This window comes from Passer domesticus, chromosome Z, assembly GCF_036417665.1.
Source record: "Passer domesticus isolate bPasDom1 chromosome Z, bPasDom1.hap1, whole genome shotgun sequence".
NCBI classification, from domain to species: Eukaryota; Metazoa; Chordata; class Aves; order Passeriformes; family Passeridae; genus Passer; species Passer domesticus.
Genome location: NC_087512.1, coordinates 76,837,068 through 76,858,434, shown reverse-complemented (window position 1 = coordinate 76,858,434; position 21,367 = coordinate 76,837,068). Strand labels below are relative to the sequence as shown.

Here is a 21,367-nt window from a genome sequence, read left to right as displayed (position 1 = left end):
ACATTCTATGAAGCATTAATTTAGCCCATTCAACTTATAGTCTCTGTAAGTTAATTTACATTTAGATTACTAAACCTGTTACATTTTTTAAGTTATTTTCAAAAATCTGAGAGGAGGGAAAAGGGAGAAGAAAGAGAAAGAGAGAATGACAGAAAAGAACCAACATAGCTATCACTCCTGGTTCCAGTGGTGTTCAGCTGATAGAAATTCCAAGAAGAGGTAGGGTCAAGACATGTGGTGGCCACATATCCCAAGGTAAATAGCCTTTGGCTCTCCTGGGGCCTTCCCCCACATGGGGCTCCCACTCACCTGGCCATTTAGGAGCTGGGTTAGGGGCTCCAGACACAGGTGTGGAGCATTGCCTCTGGTGTGCCAGGGATCAGTGGCTGCTGCTGGGCTGGGATACAGGCCTGGGGGTGTGGGGCGTGCCGAGTGGGGCATGGCCTCACCAGAGCAAGGCTTGATCTGCCCCCTTCCCTCATACAAGCCCCTGAAAAGTGTTGAGCCAGCAATCTCCTCTAGTCTCTCACAACAAGGTGTCCAGGTTCCTGTGCTTCTTGGCTGTCAAGACTCCACAGATTTGTGGCTGGATATTAAGAAACTTGGACATTTATTCCTTGCAAAAGCGGCAGCATGAGGGTTGTTTATTCTTTCGAAGGCCTTCCCTCCATTCTATGTCCTCTTCTTGAGGTAGTCCTTGTAAAGCCTCTCCTCTCTCTCCTTCTCCATGACAATGGAAAGGGACAATGGAGAAAACAATAAATGAGAGGTTAAAACTATTAGAGTTATAATGTAGTGAGGAAATAAAAAGCAGTGCACAACAATAAGAAGAAAATAGTGCAAAAGGAGTAATGGCTTAAGCAACAAAGGTGAAGTGTCACATGGGGCCCCTGGAACAAAGACAGGATGGCAAGGGCTTACAGAATGGTTCTGATGGTAGATGGGGGCTGCTGGTGCTGCCTGGAGCAGCTGTGCACCTGCAGGGGCAGTTTCCTGCTCCCTCTCTGCAGCAGGGATGGTGGCAGTGGCGATGGTGATGGGTGTCTCTCTGTCCCTGCAGAGCTCTGTTTGGCACTGCCGCTGCCATCAGCCTGCCACGCTGGGCATGTGTGTGGGAATGGGATCTGCCACTTTGCTGCCTCTTCCTACCACCCTCCTAGGCTCCACTTGGCTTGGCTGGACTCACTTGGGATCAGTGTCACCACTCTGGCTTGCCTGGTTCTGCTGGAGTGGAAAAACAGTCCCACATGCCACCCTGGCCCTGATGGTTTCAGCTGTGTGTCAGAGCTGCCACTTCTGTGACACCCATCTCAGCCCCGCCTCCTGAGCAATATTGTGGAAGGAGAAAAATGGGGGGAAAAATGGTGGTGGTGCTTTGGTCCCAAGGCCTCCCTGTTAGAGTGAGTCAGACAGAACGATCCTCCTTGCATTTGCTGTCATGGCATTTCCCTGCTGTGGGAATGCCATTTCCCATGGCTATGATGTAAAATGTTTTGAATATATAGTATTCAATAATATAATACACACATATATATATATAGATATATATGTGTATATATAAATAAAATATATATACAGAAAGATCCATGACCATGTCTCTGTACCTACGAAAAACCTCTAAATGTAATTAAAGTAGTGCTTCTCCTTGTTTTCTGATTTCTAGAACAAAGGAACAAGCTTTCTGGTTTTTGCTCAGCAGAAATAGTGGTCAAAGACCACTACTGCGGCTCCTCACATCCTGGTCCCTTCTCAGTGCTCAGCTTCTCGGTGTGGGCTTAGGGGCTCAGTGTGTTTCTGCTCTTACATGCCTTGAGCAACAGGTGATGGACTAGGAGGGCTTTGTGTGTTGCTTTGTAGCAGAGGAGAACTTTGCAGGATTTTTTTGGCATTAGGTGTAGAGCAGGTCTGGTTCTATGCATGAATTCACAATCCAGCCTAGGGCGCTGCTATTGTGATGTCAGCGGCCGCATCCCGGCGTTGTCAAGGCAAAGTTGCTGTGCCGAGGCCCGGAAGGGCTCAGTGTGCAGAGCAGCTCTGTGGCACGCTCACTGCAGGCGAACCTGCTGATCGACGAGGTCTCTGCCTGCAGGACTCGGAATATTTTTGTTTTTTCCCACAGGCGTTGTCTGGTACAGACTTGAGCAGCGCTGCTCAAGCCATGGAGGGAGTGTGTGCTGCAGTTTGCGCAGCTTTTTCCGTGGCTTATTCTGGGTACTTTCTCACCCACCTGGCACGTAAGTAGATGTTGCAGCATATGGAAACCAAAATGCCACAAAGAGGCCTTTGGTTGGGTAAAGCCGCTGTCAACAGCTCCAGCCAAGAAGGGGGTGTCTCTAGCCAGTGGGGAGTGGGCAGCATTTGTAATGTGGCCTGCAGGGATTCCACTCCTCCCATGGCACAGCCTGTGGCTATGGAGTTTAGTCTCCTCAGTTTGCTGGCTCAAGGAAGACAACTTCCAAGATAGGAAGAGTGGGAGAGCTTGTCAGGAGTCCTTGTAAAAGCTGTGCACTGCTCTCCAGGACTAAGGGAAAGTCCCTCAGTTCAAGTCTTCTTGTCTATATTCCCTCATCCCAGCATGTGCCTGTGGACCTTGACACTTCCTGCACACTAAAAGAGCCATTTGTTCTGTGATGAAGTCACAGAATCAGCTTGGAAAAGGCCTCTGAGATAGACATTTCAGAGGAGTTCTTGTATGCTCCCGAACCCTGGAGCTGTTCCTGTGCTGTGTCACGATAGAGCTGCCACCCTGGTTAAGGGGCACTTGGCTGAAGCTTTTCTGGGGAAAGGTTTTCAGTGAGCTCATGGCAATTGCTGCATGCAATCTCTTGAGAAAACTGAAGCACAGGAAAGGGAGGAGCTGTAGCTCCTGCTGGGTGGGGTGGGGCAGAAGCAATGATTGTTACAGAACCACTGGGCCTTTCTGAGTCTCAAGTTTCTATGGGTTGAGTGGCCACGGAGGACAAGGAAGTATTTTGTGCAGTTGCCTTGCTTGCTGTGTGACACAGGGGTTGCAGCTGGAGTGATATAGTGAAAACAGAATGCTGTGTCTTTGGGTTGACTTTTTGTGGGCTTGCCCAGCACAGGCAGTTTTCTTACAGCATCTGGTTGTTTTTTTCCCTTGTGTGTTGCAGGTCACATCACCCGTGCCTGGAGAGAATCCGGTCTTTGGGTGAGTGGGAAGGGAGCCTCTGGCCTTGGTAGCATTTGACAATTGTGGAGCAAGCTGTGAGCTGGGCGTGTTGCAGTCCAGTGCCAGCCTGGTTGGATGAATGAAACTACAGTCCAGACCCTTTGCAGCAAGAGCAGCAGCAGCAGCAGGAGGAGCCCAGGCTGTTTTCTCCAGTTTCTTTTCAGAGCTTTTAAGCAGCTGGAAGTGGGGTTGCTTGGTGGTTTAAGCCAAGACAGAATTTCTCCTGCACAAGAGAGTGCAGTCCCCTCTAATTGTCCCATTTTACTTGAATTGGAAAAACTAAGAATCCCATTTCTCTGCAGATGATTTCTCCTTAGTGCATCTGGGTCTAGAGCTGAACATAGAAAAGGTCACTTGTCCCTCACACTGCTGTCTGTCTGCAGAGCCCAACACCAACCTCGGAGGATCCTCTGGCTGCATGTCTTCCTGCAGAAGAGGCCAAAGAAGAGGAAGATGCTCCCCAAACTGCGCCTGCTGCCACTGCAGGGCCTGAGCATCCAGCATCAGTAAGTGGCAGCTCTGGGTCGTGCTGTGGCTGGAGCAAAGCATAGCTGCAAGTTTCTGATCAGACAGCACCTCCCGTGACTGACTGAACATGCTGAGGCCTGGAATCTTTCCAGTAGTGGTGCTTGGAAAAGAGGAGTGGAACTTGGATTGTTTAGGCATCACCTTCCTACTGTTCTGAAAGGGGCTGTGAATTTGTCTTAGCAAGAGACAAGAGGTAGCATTAGGATGTCTTTGGATGCTCCTGGGGTACAAGTGAGGCCCTTGGTGGCCAGTGGCTGTGCAGGCTCCCTGTCCCCTGTGAGGAGAGCAGTGCAAAGATGCAGTTCACAAGCTTGCAGGACATGAGGAGGCACTGTCCCCAGCAGGGACCTGGCCCTCCCCACAGAGCAGCTAAATCAGTAGCTAAAGGAAGAGCTGAGCTGCAGCGGGGCTGGTAGCTGAATATAGGTGAGGTGGTGAATGACAGGTTCTTTCCTGTCCCTCATGCTGCTGTCTGTCCACAGAGCACAAGGGCAGCGTCAGCACCTGCTCTGGCAGCCTCTGTACCTGAGGAAGAGGCTGAAGAGGAGGAAGGTGCCAATGAACCTGGCCCTGCTGTCAGCCCACAGCCGGAGCAAACAACACCAGTAAGTGCCCGCTTTGGGTAGCAGCGTCTTTGGTGTCATTATGTCCGTCATGTAAAAGCAGCCTTTGGATTTTGTGCCTTGAGCTGTTGAAGCGGGCTGCACAAGCTGAGAGGTGAAGAGCCCTGGGTGTAGCCAGCAGCATCTTCCTAGGGGCTTGCATGTGAAATGGGATGGGAGGGGCATCTCTGCCAGGCACATTTGTGACCCAAATTCATTTCTTGTCCCAGAGCTCCACCTCCTCTGTCCTGGCACCTGCACGAGCTGCAGCTGAAGGCTCGGGAGAAGGCTCCAGTGCCCAGGCTGGAAGCTCAAGCACGAGCAGCTCGTGCACCTGGAGCACGACCAGCTCATCTGGCAGCAGAGAGCAGCAGCGAGAGAGGACAGAGGACAAGTACCTGGCCATGCTGAGTAGGTTCTTTGTGATCCTTGTGTGCCGGAGCAGTGCCTTGTGTGCGCGTGTGTCGGCATGAGCTGTCCCACCTCCTGCTCCTGCTCAGCTGAGTGCCAGGTCCTGAGGCCTCCTCCACACAGGACCTGTTGTTGTGCTCTGAGGTGGTGAGGGATCAGTGGGGTGTTGCTCCTGCCTCTGAGAGCAGCTCGGCCTGGTTTGGCTTTGCCTGAGCTTCCCTGTGGGCAGAAGGCCAAGCAGAGATTGTTTCTGGCTGAGCAGGAGGCTGTGACCTCGTGAATGAGTAGGCCTCAAGGAGCTCCTGCGGGGCCCAGCTGCTGTGGGCACGGCCAAGGTCATCTTCAGCACTCAGCCTGTCCTAAAGGCTGAGGGACCTCATTCCTGAGGCAATCACAGTAGCTTATAACATGAGCTGCTGCTCCTGAAAGGCTGAAGGGCATTGTTTAGGCAAAGTCCTGCTTAAAGCTGGAGATCTGGGCTCTGCTGGAAGCACTTTGCAATATTCTTCCTGTTCTGGAGAGCGCACCTGATGACAAAAATTGATTCCAGAACCCAAGATGCCTTTGATGTTTGCAAGGATGAAAGCTTGTGTTGAATGTGACAGAGTGTTCATTGCCAAGAACAGGAAGATTTTGTTTTTCCTGCTGCCCTTAATGTTTATAGACAACAATCACTTCTCTTGGTTAGAGTTTTCTGATCCCCGTCTCCTCTGACTGTTTCTCTGTGTGCTTAGATTTTACTTCAGACTTTCAGTTTTGTGCAGGCCATCTGTGCTGCAGGGCTGCTTGTCTTGCTGCTGCTGTTTTTGAGGTGGTGCTGGTGTGGTGGTGTTGTTGTTTCCCGACTGACTGAGTTGAAAGGGCCCAGTGTCCCAGAGAGTGCGGCTGCCTTTGTGACCTGCTGCAGGGTGGGATCTCTTTTGAAGTGAGCATCTTTCCTTGGGATTTTTACAGAGATGCTGGTGAGCGAGGGAGATCCTGAGGCTAAATACACAGAACTGGAAACTCTTGGCAAAGGGTGAGTGCAGCCACAGTTCCTTCTTCAAAGAGAGGGGCAGTGTGTTTTGCTGGTGTCACATCTCCCCAGAGTGACATCAGGCAGGCTCCAAAGCTGTTCAGACACTGCGTTAAGATGATGCCAGGTGATCTCTCAGTGCTGGCCAGCATTTATAGCTATGGTCCAAAGGCACAGCAGAGGCACCTGGATGCTGGCAATGTCTTGTCTGTGGCAAAGAGCAGCACCTGGCAGATCTCCTGTCCCTCGAGTGTGTTTGCACCTGTTTGCTGCTTTTCGTAGGAGAAATAATTTTTGAGTGTCTTGAAACAGTACAGAATACGTGGGAATGAAATGAGGAGAAACGTCATTGCCTCAGAGGTCAAGGTAGCAGTTGACAGCTTTCAGGGAACAGCTCTCAGTAACATTTCTTTCCAATATTTTGCTGAAAACAAGATTCAGTGGTCAGGATGACCACCACCTAGTCTAGAAGCCAAAAGCAGAAATGAAAGCAGCAGCTGTCTTTTGTGGCTGAGATGGCAAAAGACAAAGATTCAGGGGAATGCCCAGTGCCAATGCACTCTAGAGGAAAAGGCATCATCTGCCTGATGGCAGACCCCTCATGGATCCTGTGGGCTTTAGGCCTTTGCTGCAAAGAATCCACCAAGCTGTTTCCCTTGAAAGCCAGCTCTGGTGACTGTAGATGGGATTGACTTGCAGCATTTTCTCGGGCTAAGCTATCCTGATTTAGGGCGAATTTGGCAGGAAACCTCCAGAAAGCAAACCCACATGGCCACTGCCCCCAGCCGGTTTGGGAACAATTTCCTTGGAGAGAAGTGGAAAGAAGTTGTTTGTTTAACAGGCAAAGCACTTCCCAGCATACAAAATGAACAATCATGGATGACAAAACTCAATTCCTGCTCTGAAGAGATGGCAAGTTCAGAAAGTCTCTCCTGGGGGTTGTCACTCTGTTATTTGTCCCTCCAGTGCTGGGAAAGGCTGCAGAGTAGGCCCTGGTGGGCTACAAAGTGTGAGCTCTTGGTGTTTTGCCAGGTTCCAGTCTGGAGCAGGTTCAAATGGTTCCAAGAAAAGGGAAAGAAAAACAGTAAAGGGAAAACTCAGACTGCCTTAGCTAGCTAAACTAACTAAAAAGCAAAAGGAGTGTGGTGTGTGGCCCCATCTGTGCCCAGACACCAACACTGGAGTTCTGTGTTCCAGCAGACTGCCGGGGAGAGTGCAGCTGATAACAAAACTGTGCTCCCTCTTCTCCCGGCCCCTACTGTCTGATACAGTCTTGGAGGCACAGAATATAACATCCAGCATAAACAGAACAGGTGACTGGGGGTACAAGCATCATAACGTCACCCTAGAACAGAAGCCAAATGTACAAGAAGTCACCAGAAAAATGGAGTATCTGGTGCATCGAAGAGTAGCAGCTGCCAATGGCTCTGGACCCAGAACACAGCTGCCTAAGGATGCTGTGTTTTGAGGACTTCTCCATTTGTGTGCAGCAATGGAAGGCTTTGCCTGCTCTGGCTGTGGATGGACACTGTTTTCCTTGCAAGCTGGAAAAGGGATCTGTGTCTGCTTGAGTTTGGCAGACAGACTCCAAGGAGAGGTGTAAGGAGACCCAACCAGCAAATTCCTGGAAGAATCAGACACATGCACAGCTAGAGAAAGAGAAAAGGGAGAAAAAACCCAGAGAAGAATCTGTGGTGTTCCATTTACTGTTTTCCCCAGGACTTTTTTCCTGTTGGGCTGCAGTGTTTTGCACTTGCAGGGACTAAAGGATTTCTTTCTCCACTGCTGTTTTGTTTCTAGGGGTTTCGGCACTGTGTGCATGGCAGTGGAGACTGCCACAGGAGAAGAGGTAAGCCTCAAGCAGCGCCGCAGCTTCTGCAGCTCTCGAGTGCCCTCCCCTCTGCTGTGAGCTGTGGCTGAGCTTTGGCTCGCCAGCAGAGCTTTCCTGCGAAAGCAAATGGAGTGCAGAGCAGTGTCTGCCTGCCAAATACAGTGGGGACAGATTTTGTCCTTTTCAGCTGCCCCAGGGGATGCAAGGAGGCCAAGCGGTGTCTTTCAGAGGAGGACACAGGGCTGGGCCTAAGTGCCCAGGTGGTGTCTCAGAGCATGGCACTGCTCTTTGGGGCTGCAGGGTTCCTGAATTCTCATTTCTGGCTGTTAGCCAATACATGGGAATGGTGCTGGTAGTTCTGCAGCCACCTGCAGTGCTGCCCTTGGGATCTGTGCTTAGAGAGAGAGGTGTGCAAGGAGTCTGTCAAGGGCCTAAGCCCTGCTCAGAGCCTGGGATATATCCCTAGAGGATCAAGGCATGGCTTATTTCTTTTTACAATCAGGCAGTAATTGCTAATATTAGTGGTGTGAAGTAAAGTATTTTAGTGGAATAAAATGCAAATTCCAGAAGTGAGGAAGTGCTAGGATTGTGTTTTTTGGAGGTGTCCTTAATGATGTTTTCATCATCACAGCATTTTTTCCGTGAAATATGTAGGGTTGTATTTCTTATGGGGAATAACCCTCAGGATGATTTTAGGACAAACAGCATTTTATCAGTCATGTCTGTAAGAGTTTGCTTTGTAGTTGTGCAATGGAGAATGCCAGTGGTTTCTGGAGTAATGATCAAGCCCCCTAGAAGTGCCCAAGGTTTCCCAGCAGTTTTGCTCCATTTTTACCAGCACAAAAATGGCTTCCTGCTTGCAAGAGGTGTGTCAATGACAATGGGAATGATAAAGGAAGGCCCTGGGGGAAGACAGTGGGCACAGTGAGTTGTTAGAGCTTTGAGGTGGAGAGCTTAGACTGTGTTTCTCCCAGGTTTACAAGGCAAAGGGTATCTGTCACTCTGTCCTGGGAGGTGCCCAAGCACGGGGTCTGATGTCCAGTCACAAGGCAGTTTGGCCCAGCCCAGCTGGGGCTACTGTCATCCCATAATCACTGTCTCCATGTTCCCCTTGTGCTCCTGTGCCACAGACTTCTTTGGTTCATGGCTTTCCATGTTGTTTTAGGTGGCCATCAAGAAAATTAGTCTCCTGCAAGAGAGCAGCAGTGAGCTGTGCCTGAATGAAATCCAGGTCATGCATGGCAGTAAGAATGCCAACCTTGTGAACTATGTAGACAGGTGAGTGGTTCTGCTGTCCTGCCATGAAAAATCATTCACATCCTGCAAGCCAGAGGTTCTACCACTCCTTTGGGCACTGGCAAAAGAGGATGGAGCTGTCAATTCCTGTTTCTGGGCTGATTTACAGCATCTTGGGAGGAGATTGCATTGGGGCTGCATTCATCTTTCCTGGCATACCTAGTGTGAAGGGCACTTTCAGAGACAGGACTGGGCCCTATCTTACTGAGCCAACAGACTCCAAGTTCCTGTCCTCTCTCCACATTGTTTTGTTGGGTTTGGGGTTTGATTTTTTCCATGGGTCTGAAGTGCTAACAAAGCACTGTCTATTGTATTTCCCTTGGCCTGTTGCATTGGTGTGGATACCGAGCAGTCTTTTAAACTGCACAGAGTTCAAGCCCTGTAGACCATAGTGAATGACTACTCACTTCCTCCTGTCTTCCTCTGAGAGAGACACAGAAACAAGAATCCATCAGGTTGTGTAAGTGCGTGCGTTCATCTCCAGGCTGTTGTTTCCTCCTTTCAGCTACCTGGTGGACGAGGAACTCTGGCTGGTGATGGAATACATGGATGGAGGTTCTTTACACGATGTCATCAGGGAGACTCGCATGGCAGAAGGAGAGATAGCAGCTGTCTCTCGGGAGGTAAGGGATGGCACTTGTGCTTCCTTCCCATGGCTTGGTCGGGATGGTCCTTCCAAATGGGTGATAAGGAGAGGAGAGATTTCATCTTCCAAGCCTTTCTCTTATGTCCTTGGCAGTAACAAGAGCATCTGAAGTGCCTGCCAGTTTCCCTGCCCTTCTTCTAGTGTGTTTGTGTTTGCCTCTCTAAACACTTGCCTGGAGCCTGTGTGTGCTGCATTCCTTCCCTGTAAGGGCAAAGGCGCTGGTGGCACAAAGACAAAGCAAAGGGCAAAGACGAAGAGATATTCAAAGGACTGTCACAGAGCTCAGCCTCAAAGGAGAACCTTGCACCCAAAGTGGTGTTTGCAAAAGCATCCACTGCTGTCTGGCTGCAGAGAGCACAGCCACTGCAGCAGGGCTCCTTCAGCCTGTGTTTGCAGGGCACTGGCCAGAGGAACAATTGCCCTTTCTCTTTCAGAAGCAAACACACCCTCACTTCGAAAGGCACTGCTGTTCTCGTGGTGGAGCAGCAGGCTCTTGCCCTTGCCAGCAGCCTGTCCTGCCATGGCTCACCATCCCCCAGGAAGTCAGTGTTGCAGATGTGCCACTTCCCTGCTTGTGGGATGAATTCCACTTAGGCTCGTATTTCTTATTCCTCTCTCAGTGCCTGCAAGGCCTGGATTTCCTTCACTCCAAGCAAGTGATCCACCGAGATATCAAAAGCCACAACATTCTCCTGGGCTTGGATGGATCAGTCAAGTTGGGTGGGTGTTGCTGGCCAGGCTCAGCCGTGGCAGGCTGCGGTGTGGGGCTGCCTTTGGGTGGCTCCAGTTCCCTGCAGTGGGACCTGTGGCAGTGCAGGCTGCCCTGCTGCAAGCACAGAGCACAGCCACAAGGTGCAGGGAAGTGTTGCTGGGAAGAAAGGCTCAGGGGTGGCTTTGGGTTGTGTGTGTCCCTTCCCAAGCAAGGCAGTTACAGTCTAATAGCTTCAGGGGACTAAAATCCGCTGCCTGAAACTGGGGGGTTTTGCTAAGTGGCCAATTCCGTATTTCCTTGGCTGCAGGCCCGAGGAATGGCAGCATGGCCCCTTTACAGCTGGGTTCCACACTGCCTTCTTGGACATTGGTACAGTGGGGATTTCTTTTGTTTGCTTTCCTAAGTCACGCTGGCTTGATCAGAGTGGTTTTTCCTCCTCAGCTGATTTTGGCCTTGCTGCTCAGCTCACCACAGAGCAGAACAAACGGAGATCAGCTGTTGGGACTACTTACTGGATGGCGCCAGAAGTTTTCACCAGGAAGCCCTACGGCCCCAAAGTGGACATCTGGTCCTTTGGCATTGTGGGGATCGAGATGGTGGAAGGAGCGCCTCCGTACCTGATGAAAACCTCCCGCACGGTACGCTGCAGCTGCTCTCAGACACTGCTGTCACCCTAACAAAATCTGCTCCCATTCTTCTGCCTGGGAAGCTTGCCAACAACTGAAAATGATAGGTTCCAGGCTGCACAGTCTCTTGTGCTTCTTGGCCATATCATCCCCTTGCCATTTTTGTGCATGAACAGGACCTAAAAATCAGGATGCCTTTTGCTTGGCAGAAGCTTTGCCTAAGGGAGCAGTGAGCAGTGCTGAGCTGCATTTTATGTAATAATCCTTGGAAATAGAAGAGTTGGACAAAAGTCAGTCTTCCATATCACTTGTAGAGGCTGTGTGAAGCAAAGTGTGCTTTTGCTGATGGAGTTGCTGCTACTTCCATCATCCAGTGAAATCAGGGGTCAAGGCAAGAGCCTTTGCCTACTGGACTGGCTATGGCTGCCTCTGGCTTCGGGTAGTTTTAGTAGGGGTAGGAAAGGTATCTGCCACCCTGTGGCAGGGAGTAAAGTGCCACTGGAGAGTGGAGCTTGTCCAGTGGGGTCTGTGTGAGCAGTTTGGGGTGCGAAGGAGACAGGTAGAGTGTGGCATTTCCTTCTTCTCTAGGTTCAACAGCTGATAAGCACCGGGGCCCCCCCGAAGCTGCAGAAGCCCAGGCAGCAGTCGGCGTGGCTGCGAGACTTTCTGCACTGCTGCCTGGAGAGGGACGAGGACAGGCGCTGGTCTGCCCAGGAACTTCTGCAGGTAAAGGCAAAGCGGCTGCAGGTCCTGGCTGTGGAGAGAGAGGTGCACAGAATGCCCTCCTTTCTGTATCTTTCTGGTAGCCAGAGAAAGCCTGCTTCAGGCTGTGGGGAAAGTAGAAGTTCATTGCTTCTTTTTCTCTTTGGGCTGCATCCGTTTGTAACATCAGCCAAGCCAGTCTCCTCCCTGACGCCTCTGATCATGGCCACGCAGCAGTTCATGGCCGACAGGAGATTCTAGCCCTGGAGGAGGCCTTTGTTGTTGTTTGTAGTTTGTAGTTTGTAGTTTATAGCTTGTAGTTTGTAGTTTGTTATGAGTGATAGTCAGAATAAATACTACAATAAATAAATAAACCCTTCGTGTTGGAAGCTTCCTTTTGTTCTCACCCTGTGAATAAGCTCTAAATTTGCTTCTGAATGGTCAGGTGTTTCTGCTATGTGGGAAGACCCATGGATGGGGTTTGTGGTGGGGTTTGTGGCACGGTTTGTGAGCAAAGATCTTTTTCCTTCCTCGCCTCCAGGCCACAGCCTCTTGTGGAGATACAGGCTTGCAGCTGTGACTAGAGGAGCAGAGCAGGGCAGAATGGAGCAGAGCAGTGGTGTCACTGCTGGGGATGCTGCTGTGCCTGTGGCTGTGTTGCAGCTCTTGGGAAAGGTTGGGAGCGTCTGTGTTGCTGTGGGCAGAGGGGGAGAGAGCCGGGCTTCTCCACAGGCTCAGGCGCAGGTGAGTGTCCAGTGGGAAGACAAGTTCTGCCACGGGAACTGATGCCAACACAAGGGAGTACTACACATACTTGCCTTGGTGGAGTAATTTCATGCTTTGCTCCGAGGAGCTGGCATGAAGTCTGAAAATTTGCTGAATGTGGTAAAAAGATACAGCTTTGGCAATTTGAACAAAAATAGGGTGTTTATTTAAAGGGGAAAAACAAAAAGGGAGGTAAGGAAAAAGAAGAAAGGAAAGAAAGAAAAAAGGATAAAGTCCCAAGCCCAAGGATTGAGGAAATCTCTAGCTGAACTGGCCTCTGGCCCCAAGGCAAGAACCCAAGGGCATTGCAGTGAATGCACTTAGTCTGCATCTGCATTTCAAATCTGGAAAAAGGTCTCTAAAAAGAGATATTGACCAAAATCTGCAATGTGGGGTGCCCTGCTGTAGCTAAGTCACAGTCCCAGGAACAGTAAAAGACAGCAAAGACAGCTCTTCAGGCCAGGCTGCCCCTTTGATGTTCTCGCTCCCCTCAGTCTGTACTTGCAGTCCTGCCCCCATAGTCTCTGGTGATTGGTGCTAGTAGATGATGGGGTAAGATCTTCTTTCCCAGAGTGTGCTGTCACTGGGGTGGGATGATATCTCTGAGGTTTTTGATGGGAAGCTCTCTCATTAGTATGCACCATTGCTGTGGCATCAAGTTACCAGTTCAACCTGGAGTGGGTTAGAAATTGTCTGTAAAATGCTGCATGCTGTTGGTGAGAGGAAACTGCACTGGGACCTTTGAAAGTATAAGGCTACTAAAAAGAGATAATTAAATTTACAAATAATGTAATTAGGTTAAGAACAAAGGATTATAAAAATAATATAGTTCTTATTTTGCTACCTATTTTAACAGGACTGTTAAACATTCAGTTGGGATCTACTGAATAGCTAGTATAACTTGATAATGATTTTATATTATTTACTTCATTAATTTGAACACTTTTATTTGATCAAACTAGTAACTTTAAACAGTTATAAATGCAAAAGCTAATTAACAGTTACAAATATAAACCAGTCACAAATGCAAAAGCCATGTAAGGGATTTTATAAATGACAGTTCCTCCCTCTTTCTCTTATGTTAGTCGTTGGCTTTTGCATTTACATAAATGTAAAAGTTCTTTGTTGATAGTGTTTAATTGTTTAAAATTAATCTAAACTTGCTGGGCCTTTTTACCCGTTTTCCTATCGCTTTTGATTGGATTGAGATTTATGATTTTCTTGACAGTAGGCATAGAATGTTGGCTCGTTTGAAGATTTTGACTAGCGAACATGCTTTGTACTACTGAGGTAATTAGATGAATGAAACATGGGATTAAGCAGGGGAGAAAGAGAAGGCTAACTAAGGAAACTCCAAAAATAATTAAGGCTTTCTTCCACCACTCCCCAGAGAACATATTTTTCCACTATTCAGGTGTAGTGAGGGAAAACCGGACTGGAACACGTGTAAGCTTTCTGATGTTTTGGGTAATTTTAGTAATAGTTTCACCATGGTCATCAATATGCAGACAACAGTCTGATGTATTGAACTTGCCGCATATTCCACCCTCTTTGGCTAATAAATAATCTAGGGCTAAAGAGTTTTGATATACAGCTGTTTTCATTTGCTTCTGTTGGGCGTTGAAAAAATCAATTGCACTCTTGGCCTGATTAGATATGACTTGAATCTGGGCTTGTAGTCTAATAATGTGATTTAGCATGTAAATGGGAGTTTGATAGCCCCAGCTCCCGTCCTGAGCCCAAGTGGCAGGTCCGTAAGTTTCTAAAATTCTCTCTGGTGGCCCACTCTTCCTCGCCCCATTGTTACATTCCCTCTATTTCACATCTTTTTTGTCTCTTTAATTTATCATCATGGGAAACTCCGAGTTGGTTTCCAGCTGCTTCTGATAGTAGAAAGGGGCTAGGTCGTATTGCTCCTAAGGTACAATTGCCACACCAGTGAGAAGGGAGTTTAGAATATGCTCTTTGCCCACAATTCCAGTATAAACCTTGGGGGGCCTCCCAAAAATGTGAAGGAGTGATAAAAGTGGAGGTCCAATACTTAGAAACTTGGGGTAATACTGAATAAGGCTGACTTTTAAGGTCCCAGCACTAATAAAGTTGTTCATTGGGATGTAATATGCAGTTCTTGTTTCTGATTTTCTTCTTTGACCAAAAGGTATCTGGTTTGCTACGTATCCACCACGTCTTGTGATCCTCAGTTAGTAAATATCTTTTACAGGTAGTTTCTACAACTTCCTCAGTGTACCTTTTTCCTTTTCTCCAGATACATTCTTCTCCAAGAACTGTGTCCTTCAATAGCCAATTGTCTTGATCTCTTGGAGTTTGGGAGGGGAAATAATTTAGTTTAAGTCATTTGAGGGGTCCAGTACTGACTCCTTGCTGAGGCCAGGCTTCTGATTTGAAGGTGCCTCCACAAACCCAACAATTGGTTATATTTTGATTTTTACTAATTTGTTCTGCTAAAACAATAAATAAGTTTTTATTGGTAGCTAGTGGATTGTCCTCTTTTTGTTTCTCCCTTTCAGTTATTAGAACTTCTCGAACCAAAGCAACTTCATAAGCTTTTTTCTTTTTTTAAAAAAATCTTCCTTTTAGGCTATATAATTAAAATTGAAACATAGCCAATTCTCTTGATCAGGACATTCTCCATTCCTTTTCTGGTTTGCATTTCCAATATTTCTACCAATCCACTGTTTTTTGCCTGATTCTCAGCATGTATTCACTGTCATCATATTATAACAAAAGGGATTTACATAAGTATGTGCCTGGAATGAGTGTTTTATGAGGTAGGAGTTTCCTTTGGTCAGGTACACTGTATGTTAGCATTGGTGGCAGCAGACGAAGGCTCTGACAAGGGGGATCTACTGGATCCAGAGGGAGAGTATGAGGAGTAGGGCGCACCTTCCCTTCCCTCGCTCAGGGGTCAGTGGGAAGATTGAAGTGCCGTGGTACTCTCTGATAGGTGGTGCAGACCTTTCAAGCTCTCTGGTTTTTCTCCTGGGTTCGAACCCCTTGGTTTTCATGGGAGTGTACCTGGATGCAGGAAGGGACCTAAATGCAGGAACGTCCTGCCTGGAACTGGCCTTGGTTCTATTCATGTTGTTTCTCCCAAGGAAATTAAAAAAAAAAAAAAAAAAGACGTAGTTTATTGAGAGGAAAGGTCATTCCTCAGGGAAATTATACTCTTCACTGGTGGAGAAATGGAATTGAAAATTTGTAATAACTTGTTAAATAGTAACTACAACATCCATTAGATTCTCTTCTGTAAAACAGTGAGAGAATAACAATTGATATAATAATTTCAGGGATAACACTGGGGAGGACTGTTGTAGAGAGTAGTTCATGGAGGTTTCTCGTTATCTTGCAGTGGTGTTACTGGACCTTTTACCCGACTGACGGAAGTGCACCCTTTTTCCTGTGCTCGGATGGCTGTCTCTGTGGTCAATTGAACTTGGAATGGACCTTCCCCCGATGGAGTCAGGGATTGTTCCTTCCAGCATTTAATAAGTACCTAGTCTCCGGGGCAGATCTTATGTAAATAGAAGTCTAAAGGAACGTTCTGGGGTACAAGACCTCTCTGCATTAAGTCTTTTAGATTCTGGGCAATCATTTGAATATACCTTTGCACATTTATGTTTCCTCACTCCTTGGCAGTTACTTGATGCGGGGTGGCTAAATAGGAAAGCCTGTATGACATTTCATATGGGGAACAACCTAAGTCAGCTCTGGGTTGGCTCTGGATTCTGAGAAGGGCAAGGGGTAGGCACTTTATCCAAGTCCACTTCATTTCTAACATCAGTTTGGTCCATGTTGTTCTAATAGTCTGATTCATGCGTTCTACCCTTCCCGAACTTTGAGGGTGCCAGGGGTATGTAATTTCCAAGTTATTTCAAATTATTGAGCCAATTGTTGCAATACTAATGATGTAAAATGGATACTTTGGTCTGAATCAGTGTTACTTATAATTCCATATCTTGGGACTGTCTGTTCTAGGATTACCTTACTTACTGTTTGAGCAGTGGCATTAACAGTTGGAAATGCTTCAACCCCATTGGTAAGGTGATCTACAATCACTAAGAAATACTTCCATCTTTGGGCATGGGGCATTTCTGTGAAATCAATTTGAATACTTTGGAAGGGTCTAATTGCAATTTCAATTCTTCCAGGTCTCATTCTCCTCATTAATTTTCTGTTGACTTTTTGGCAAATTATCCAACCTATGGTAATTTGATTAGCTAATTCATCAATTCCCCGACTTCCAAAATTTTGAAGAAACTGTCCTGCTAAAGCTTTAGATCCCCAGTGCATGGATTGGTGGAAGTTCTGTAAAATTTCTCAAGTGAGCTCTTTATTTAACATTTGGTGGCCATCAGGAAGATGCCACCGTCCCTCAGAATCTTCCTTTCCACCTAGTGTGATATGAGTTTCTGTTTTTCATTGTCTTTAAAAACAGAGATGGGAAGAGTGTTGTCCAGTGTACTCTCGGGTGTGTCTCTTGGACAAAATCTGTAGACCTTTATTTCCCCCTCAAAAGCAGCCTCCTTTGCAGCATGGTCTGCTAGGATGTTTCCTCTAGTTTCTCCAGAGATCCCTTTTGATGACCTGGAACACGTACCATTGCAATTTCTTTCGGCAACTTAAGTGCCTCTAAAATTTTTAATATAAGTTCTTTGTGTAAAACGTCTTTGCCCTTAGATGTGGGAAACCCTCTTTCAGCCCAGCTTTTCCCGAATGTGTGGACTACTCCATATGCATATTTAGAGTCAGTATAAATGGTTCCAATACCTCCATCTAGTCTGTGCAATGCTTTTTCCAAAGCATCTGATTCACTTACCTGGGTAGACCAGGAAGGTGGTAGTTTTCCTTTTCTAACATGTACAGTTCTTTTCCATCTCTGGTGGAGTATCCAGAGCACCTCTTTCCATTTGCAACTCTAGATGATCCGTCAATGAACAGGATTTCTCCTTCAGCTAATGGGCTCTCTAGGAGGTCTTCTCGAATTTTTGTTTGCAGGTTTATAAAAACTATGCAGTTGTGCATGAGATCTTGTTTTTGGGGATTCCACATAGGAACTGTGTGGGATTGGTGTGGGTGGTTGTTTTCAGGGTTACATTTGTGGAATGGATGAGGGTGCTCCCATATTGTATAATATGAGAGTCTGTTAGCCATTCGGCTGCTCGTTGTTTAAGAATGGTTTGGATGGAGTGTGGTATGTATTCTATCAGATTTCTCTCAAATATAAGTTTTTTTGGCTGGCTGTTACTAGGATGGCTGCTGCAGTGATTGATTGGATGCATGTTTGCCATCCTTGGGACACAGGGACCAACAATATGGACAAGTAGGCTACAGGTTTATGGAATCCTGACCACTCTTGGGCCAAGACCCCATAAGTAATTCCTATATAGGTTTAATATATAGGTGAAAATCTTCTTCTAGTGAAGGAAGAAAGAGAACTGGGGTCTGAATCATCTTTTGCTTTAAATTTTCTAAGTTTTTATTATCCTCTTGGGTCCAATTAATAGGTTCTGATGTAGTTAATTTTTCATATAAAATTGTGACACTTTGTGTGTATTCATCAATCCATATTCTACAGTATCTCATTAAGCCTAATAATTGTCTAACCTCGCTCTTTGCTTGGGGAGGTTGTAAATTTAAAATTCCTTCTATCTTTTCAGTACTCAATTTTCTGGTACCATGACCAATTACATGTGCGAAATATTTTACTTCCGCTTTAACAAATTGTAATTTGGATTTAGATACTCTTAGTCCATTCTCTCCTAGAAGGTTCAGTAATTGAATGGTGCCTAATTTTACAGTGGATTCTTTTTCTCTGGAGAGTAGTATGTCATCTACATACTGTGTTACTTGTATTCCTGAGGGTGGAGAAAAGGAAATGAACAGGCTCTCCAAGGCCTGACCGAAGAGTGTGGGAGACTCCATGTACCCTTGCAGCCGCCAGGTCCAGGTGAGCTGCTGTTTCCTTCCAGTGTCTGGATCTTCCCAGGTGGAAGCAAACAGGTGTCTAGAAGGAGAATCTACAGGGCATGACCAAAATGCATCCTTCAGGTCAGTTACTGAGAACCAAGAGTGCGTAGGTGATAACTTAACAAGGTGTAAGGGTTTTGTACTAATGAGCACACAGCTTGCACTCTTTTATTTACTTCACGTAGGTCTTGAACTAGCCTTTAGCCATTGTCAGGCTTTTTAATAGCAAGAATGGGGTGTTGTATGTGGAAGTACATGGCTCTAGAATATTATCATGTCACAGCTCAGTTGTTATGGGTTTTAGCCAATACCTTTTGGTCTTTGTAAGGGGGTGCTGGGGTACTTTTGGTAGTTTAATGTCTGGAAGGAGATTAATTATGATGGGTGTAATGTTCATTTTATCCCAGTTACCTGGTTGGGCCTACACTGTAGGATTAATCAGTTGTTCATCTTGCGTGGATGAAGTAAACAATTTGACCTTTATCTTTCCTTCTTGTGAACTACTCCGACTTTCAAAGGTATCTGGAGATCCTGGCCAAGTAAGTTGTTACCTGCTTGAGGTAGAAAAACAAATCTCCCTTTTTGGTTAGTCCACTACCCTTTATAGTGACATTCTTAATGATGGGAATGGGGAAGGATTCCCCTTTAGCAGCACAAATATTGACAGTGTCTTTGCTTATGGCACATCCATTTGGTTTTTCAGTTAAACAAGTTGTCTCTGCTCCTGTGTCTACTAAAAATTCCATTAATTGTTCTTGGGGTCCTATTCTTGATTTTATCAAGGGCTCTTGAAGATGGTTTTTGTGCCCCAAGAAGAAAAGCCCCTGACCCCTTCAATTCTCTGAGGGTTGATTCTCCACTTGGATAATCTCTTAAGTCCCTCAATTTCTTAGAACAGTGAGATTGCATATGGTCTTCTTCAGCCAATGTTTTTTGTCAAATGTTTGTGGCTGGGATTGTATCTCCAATCAGGAAAGCCTTCCCTGAGGCTATAATTCTACATTATATGGACAAAATTTTACTTTGCTCCCAAGACAAGACTTACCTTAACACAGTGATCAGAAAGACTATGACAGCAGCTGAAGATGCAGGTTTTGATATTGCTCCTGAAAAACCCAGTACACCTCCCCATGGAAATACCTCGGATTCCTAATCAGCGGGTGAGCCATTATTCCCCAAAGTTTCTCCATCAAAGATAAGGCTCAAGTGCTAAGGGACTTACAGCCGTTTTGTGGCTCCATCACCTGGATCCGACCACTGCTTGGACTCACGAGAGAAGAGCTGTCCCCTTTGTTCAACCTACTGAAGGGGAGCCATGACCTGACTTCCCAGCACATCTTAACTCCCGATGCCCACGACGCGCTGCGAAAGGTAGCACCTGCTATCTCATCTCGAAAAGCACACCGCGTTGACAGCTCTCTAACCTCCCAGTTTGCTATTCTTGGTAAATCCCCACATTTCCAGGCACAACTTTTTCAGTGGGACCCGTCTTCTACAGATCAATTGTTAATTATAGAATGGGTATTTTTGCCACACTAACCCAAAAAAACTATTACAATCCCTCAAGAGCTTTTAGCTCAATTAATCATTAAAGGCAGGAACCGCCTCTGAACCCCTGCAGCGTGTGATCCAACATACATTTATCCAGCATTTCAACTAAACAAATTAGGATCCCTATTACAGACAAGTGAACACCTTCAGTTTGCTTTAGACAGCTATCCCGAACAAGTCTCTATTCATTATCCAAAACACAAGCTACTAAAAGAAACATTCCATCTAGTCCCAAATTCTCTAAAAAGTAAGGTTCTTCTTAAAGCCCACACAGTTTTTACAGATGGCTCTGGAAAATCACATAAATCGGTTATCACTTGGAAGGATCCGAACACTCAGAAGTGGGAGTAGGATGTTCAAGTTGTTGAAGGAACCCCCCAAATTGCTGAGTTGGCTGCTGTTGTCAGAGCATTAAAAAAAATTCCAACAACCTTTTAATCTAGTCACTGATTTGGCCTATGTTGCTGGGAGAGCTGAAAGGGCAGAACACTCCATGCTAAAAGAAATGTCTAATCAACAATTATTTTGCTTGCTCTGCGATTTTGTAGGGTTTGTCTTCCACCGAGTGTTGTGGTTCGCTTTTGGGAGGGGCACCCTGGGGAGTCCCCAGACAGCCCCCTAGGCTGTGAGTTTGCTGGCAGCAGCAGGCAGGCAAGGAGACTCCACACGGCTTCGGAGAGTGCTGATTTGATGAGGGTTTATTGGGGGTCCCATCCCCGGGAACAGAATGGTTACTGAGAGAGAAGGGGGAGGGGGAAGGAGGGGGAGCCTAGGCGAGGGAAGGGGCATGAGGCAGAGAGAAGGGCTAAGAAAGGGGAAAGGCTAAGAGGGCGACTGGTCTCGCTCACACTGTTTAAGAGGGGGATTGAAAATGGTCTCGGAATCAGACTTGGGCCAATGGGATTACAGATTCATGATGGTTCAGGGAAGGACCACAGGCTTGGGATATACCATACATTTTGAAGGGGTGGTACAGAGCATACCATTTAAATAAAATGCAATTCTACAACCGAGAGCAACCATTTCATATTATGCACATCAGGTCACACGCGGACCTTCCTGGTCCCATTGTAGAGGGCAATCGGAAGGCAGATTTTCTAGCTGTGACTGTTAACACCAATCATAGCCCCATGCACTGGGAAAGGCACAGCAGATGCTGCCCAGGGCTTCATTGTGCTGCTACCCTAAAATATGGAATTCTGGAGTTTAACTTTGACCCAACAAAACAGCACTACCACCAGAATGGGCTTTGACTCTCTACAAATCGGTTTCTCAAGGGCTGGCACCCTCAGATTCCTATCAGACCCTTCATTCCCCACTGCTTGCTAACATCAGCCATCTGGGCTGCCTTCATGGAGATGCTGCAGATTTTCAGGGATCTTTTGTAGCACCCCAGTGTACCCCAAGAAGCAGCTGCCAGTGCCATGGCACCTTTAATACTTTCCTTACCAGCAAACAGCAATTTGCTTCACACAGAGAGAGAGAGAGAGAGAGATTATTTTGG

At 46.8% G+C, this 21,367-nt stretch overlaps 2 protein-coding genes across 2 annotated transcripts in view; both read left to right on the top strand.

Moving 5' to 3' along the window:
- LOC135291266 (uncharacterized) overlaps positions 1-21,367 on the top strand; it is a 425,721-nt gene that overhangs the window by 29,146 nt on the left and 375,208 nt on the right. The window lies entirely within an intron of this gene.
- On the top strand, positions 984-12,345 carry LOC135290091 (serine/threonine-protein kinase PAK 3-like). The gene is made up of 13 exons (XM_064403995.1): positions 984-2,234; positions 3,132-3,169; positions 3,574-3,696; positions 4,201-4,323; positions 4,551-4,731; positions 5,686-5,749; positions 7,547-7,595; positions 8,743-8,855; positions 9,379-9,496; positions 10,140-10,239; positions 10,673-10,869; positions 11,446-11,583; positions 12,223-12,345. The coding sequence occupies exons 1-13, from the start codon at positions 1,955-1,957 to the stop codon at positions 12,343-12,345; spliced, it is 1,647 nt and encodes a 548-aa protein (XP_064260065.1). The 5' UTR covers positions 984-1,954.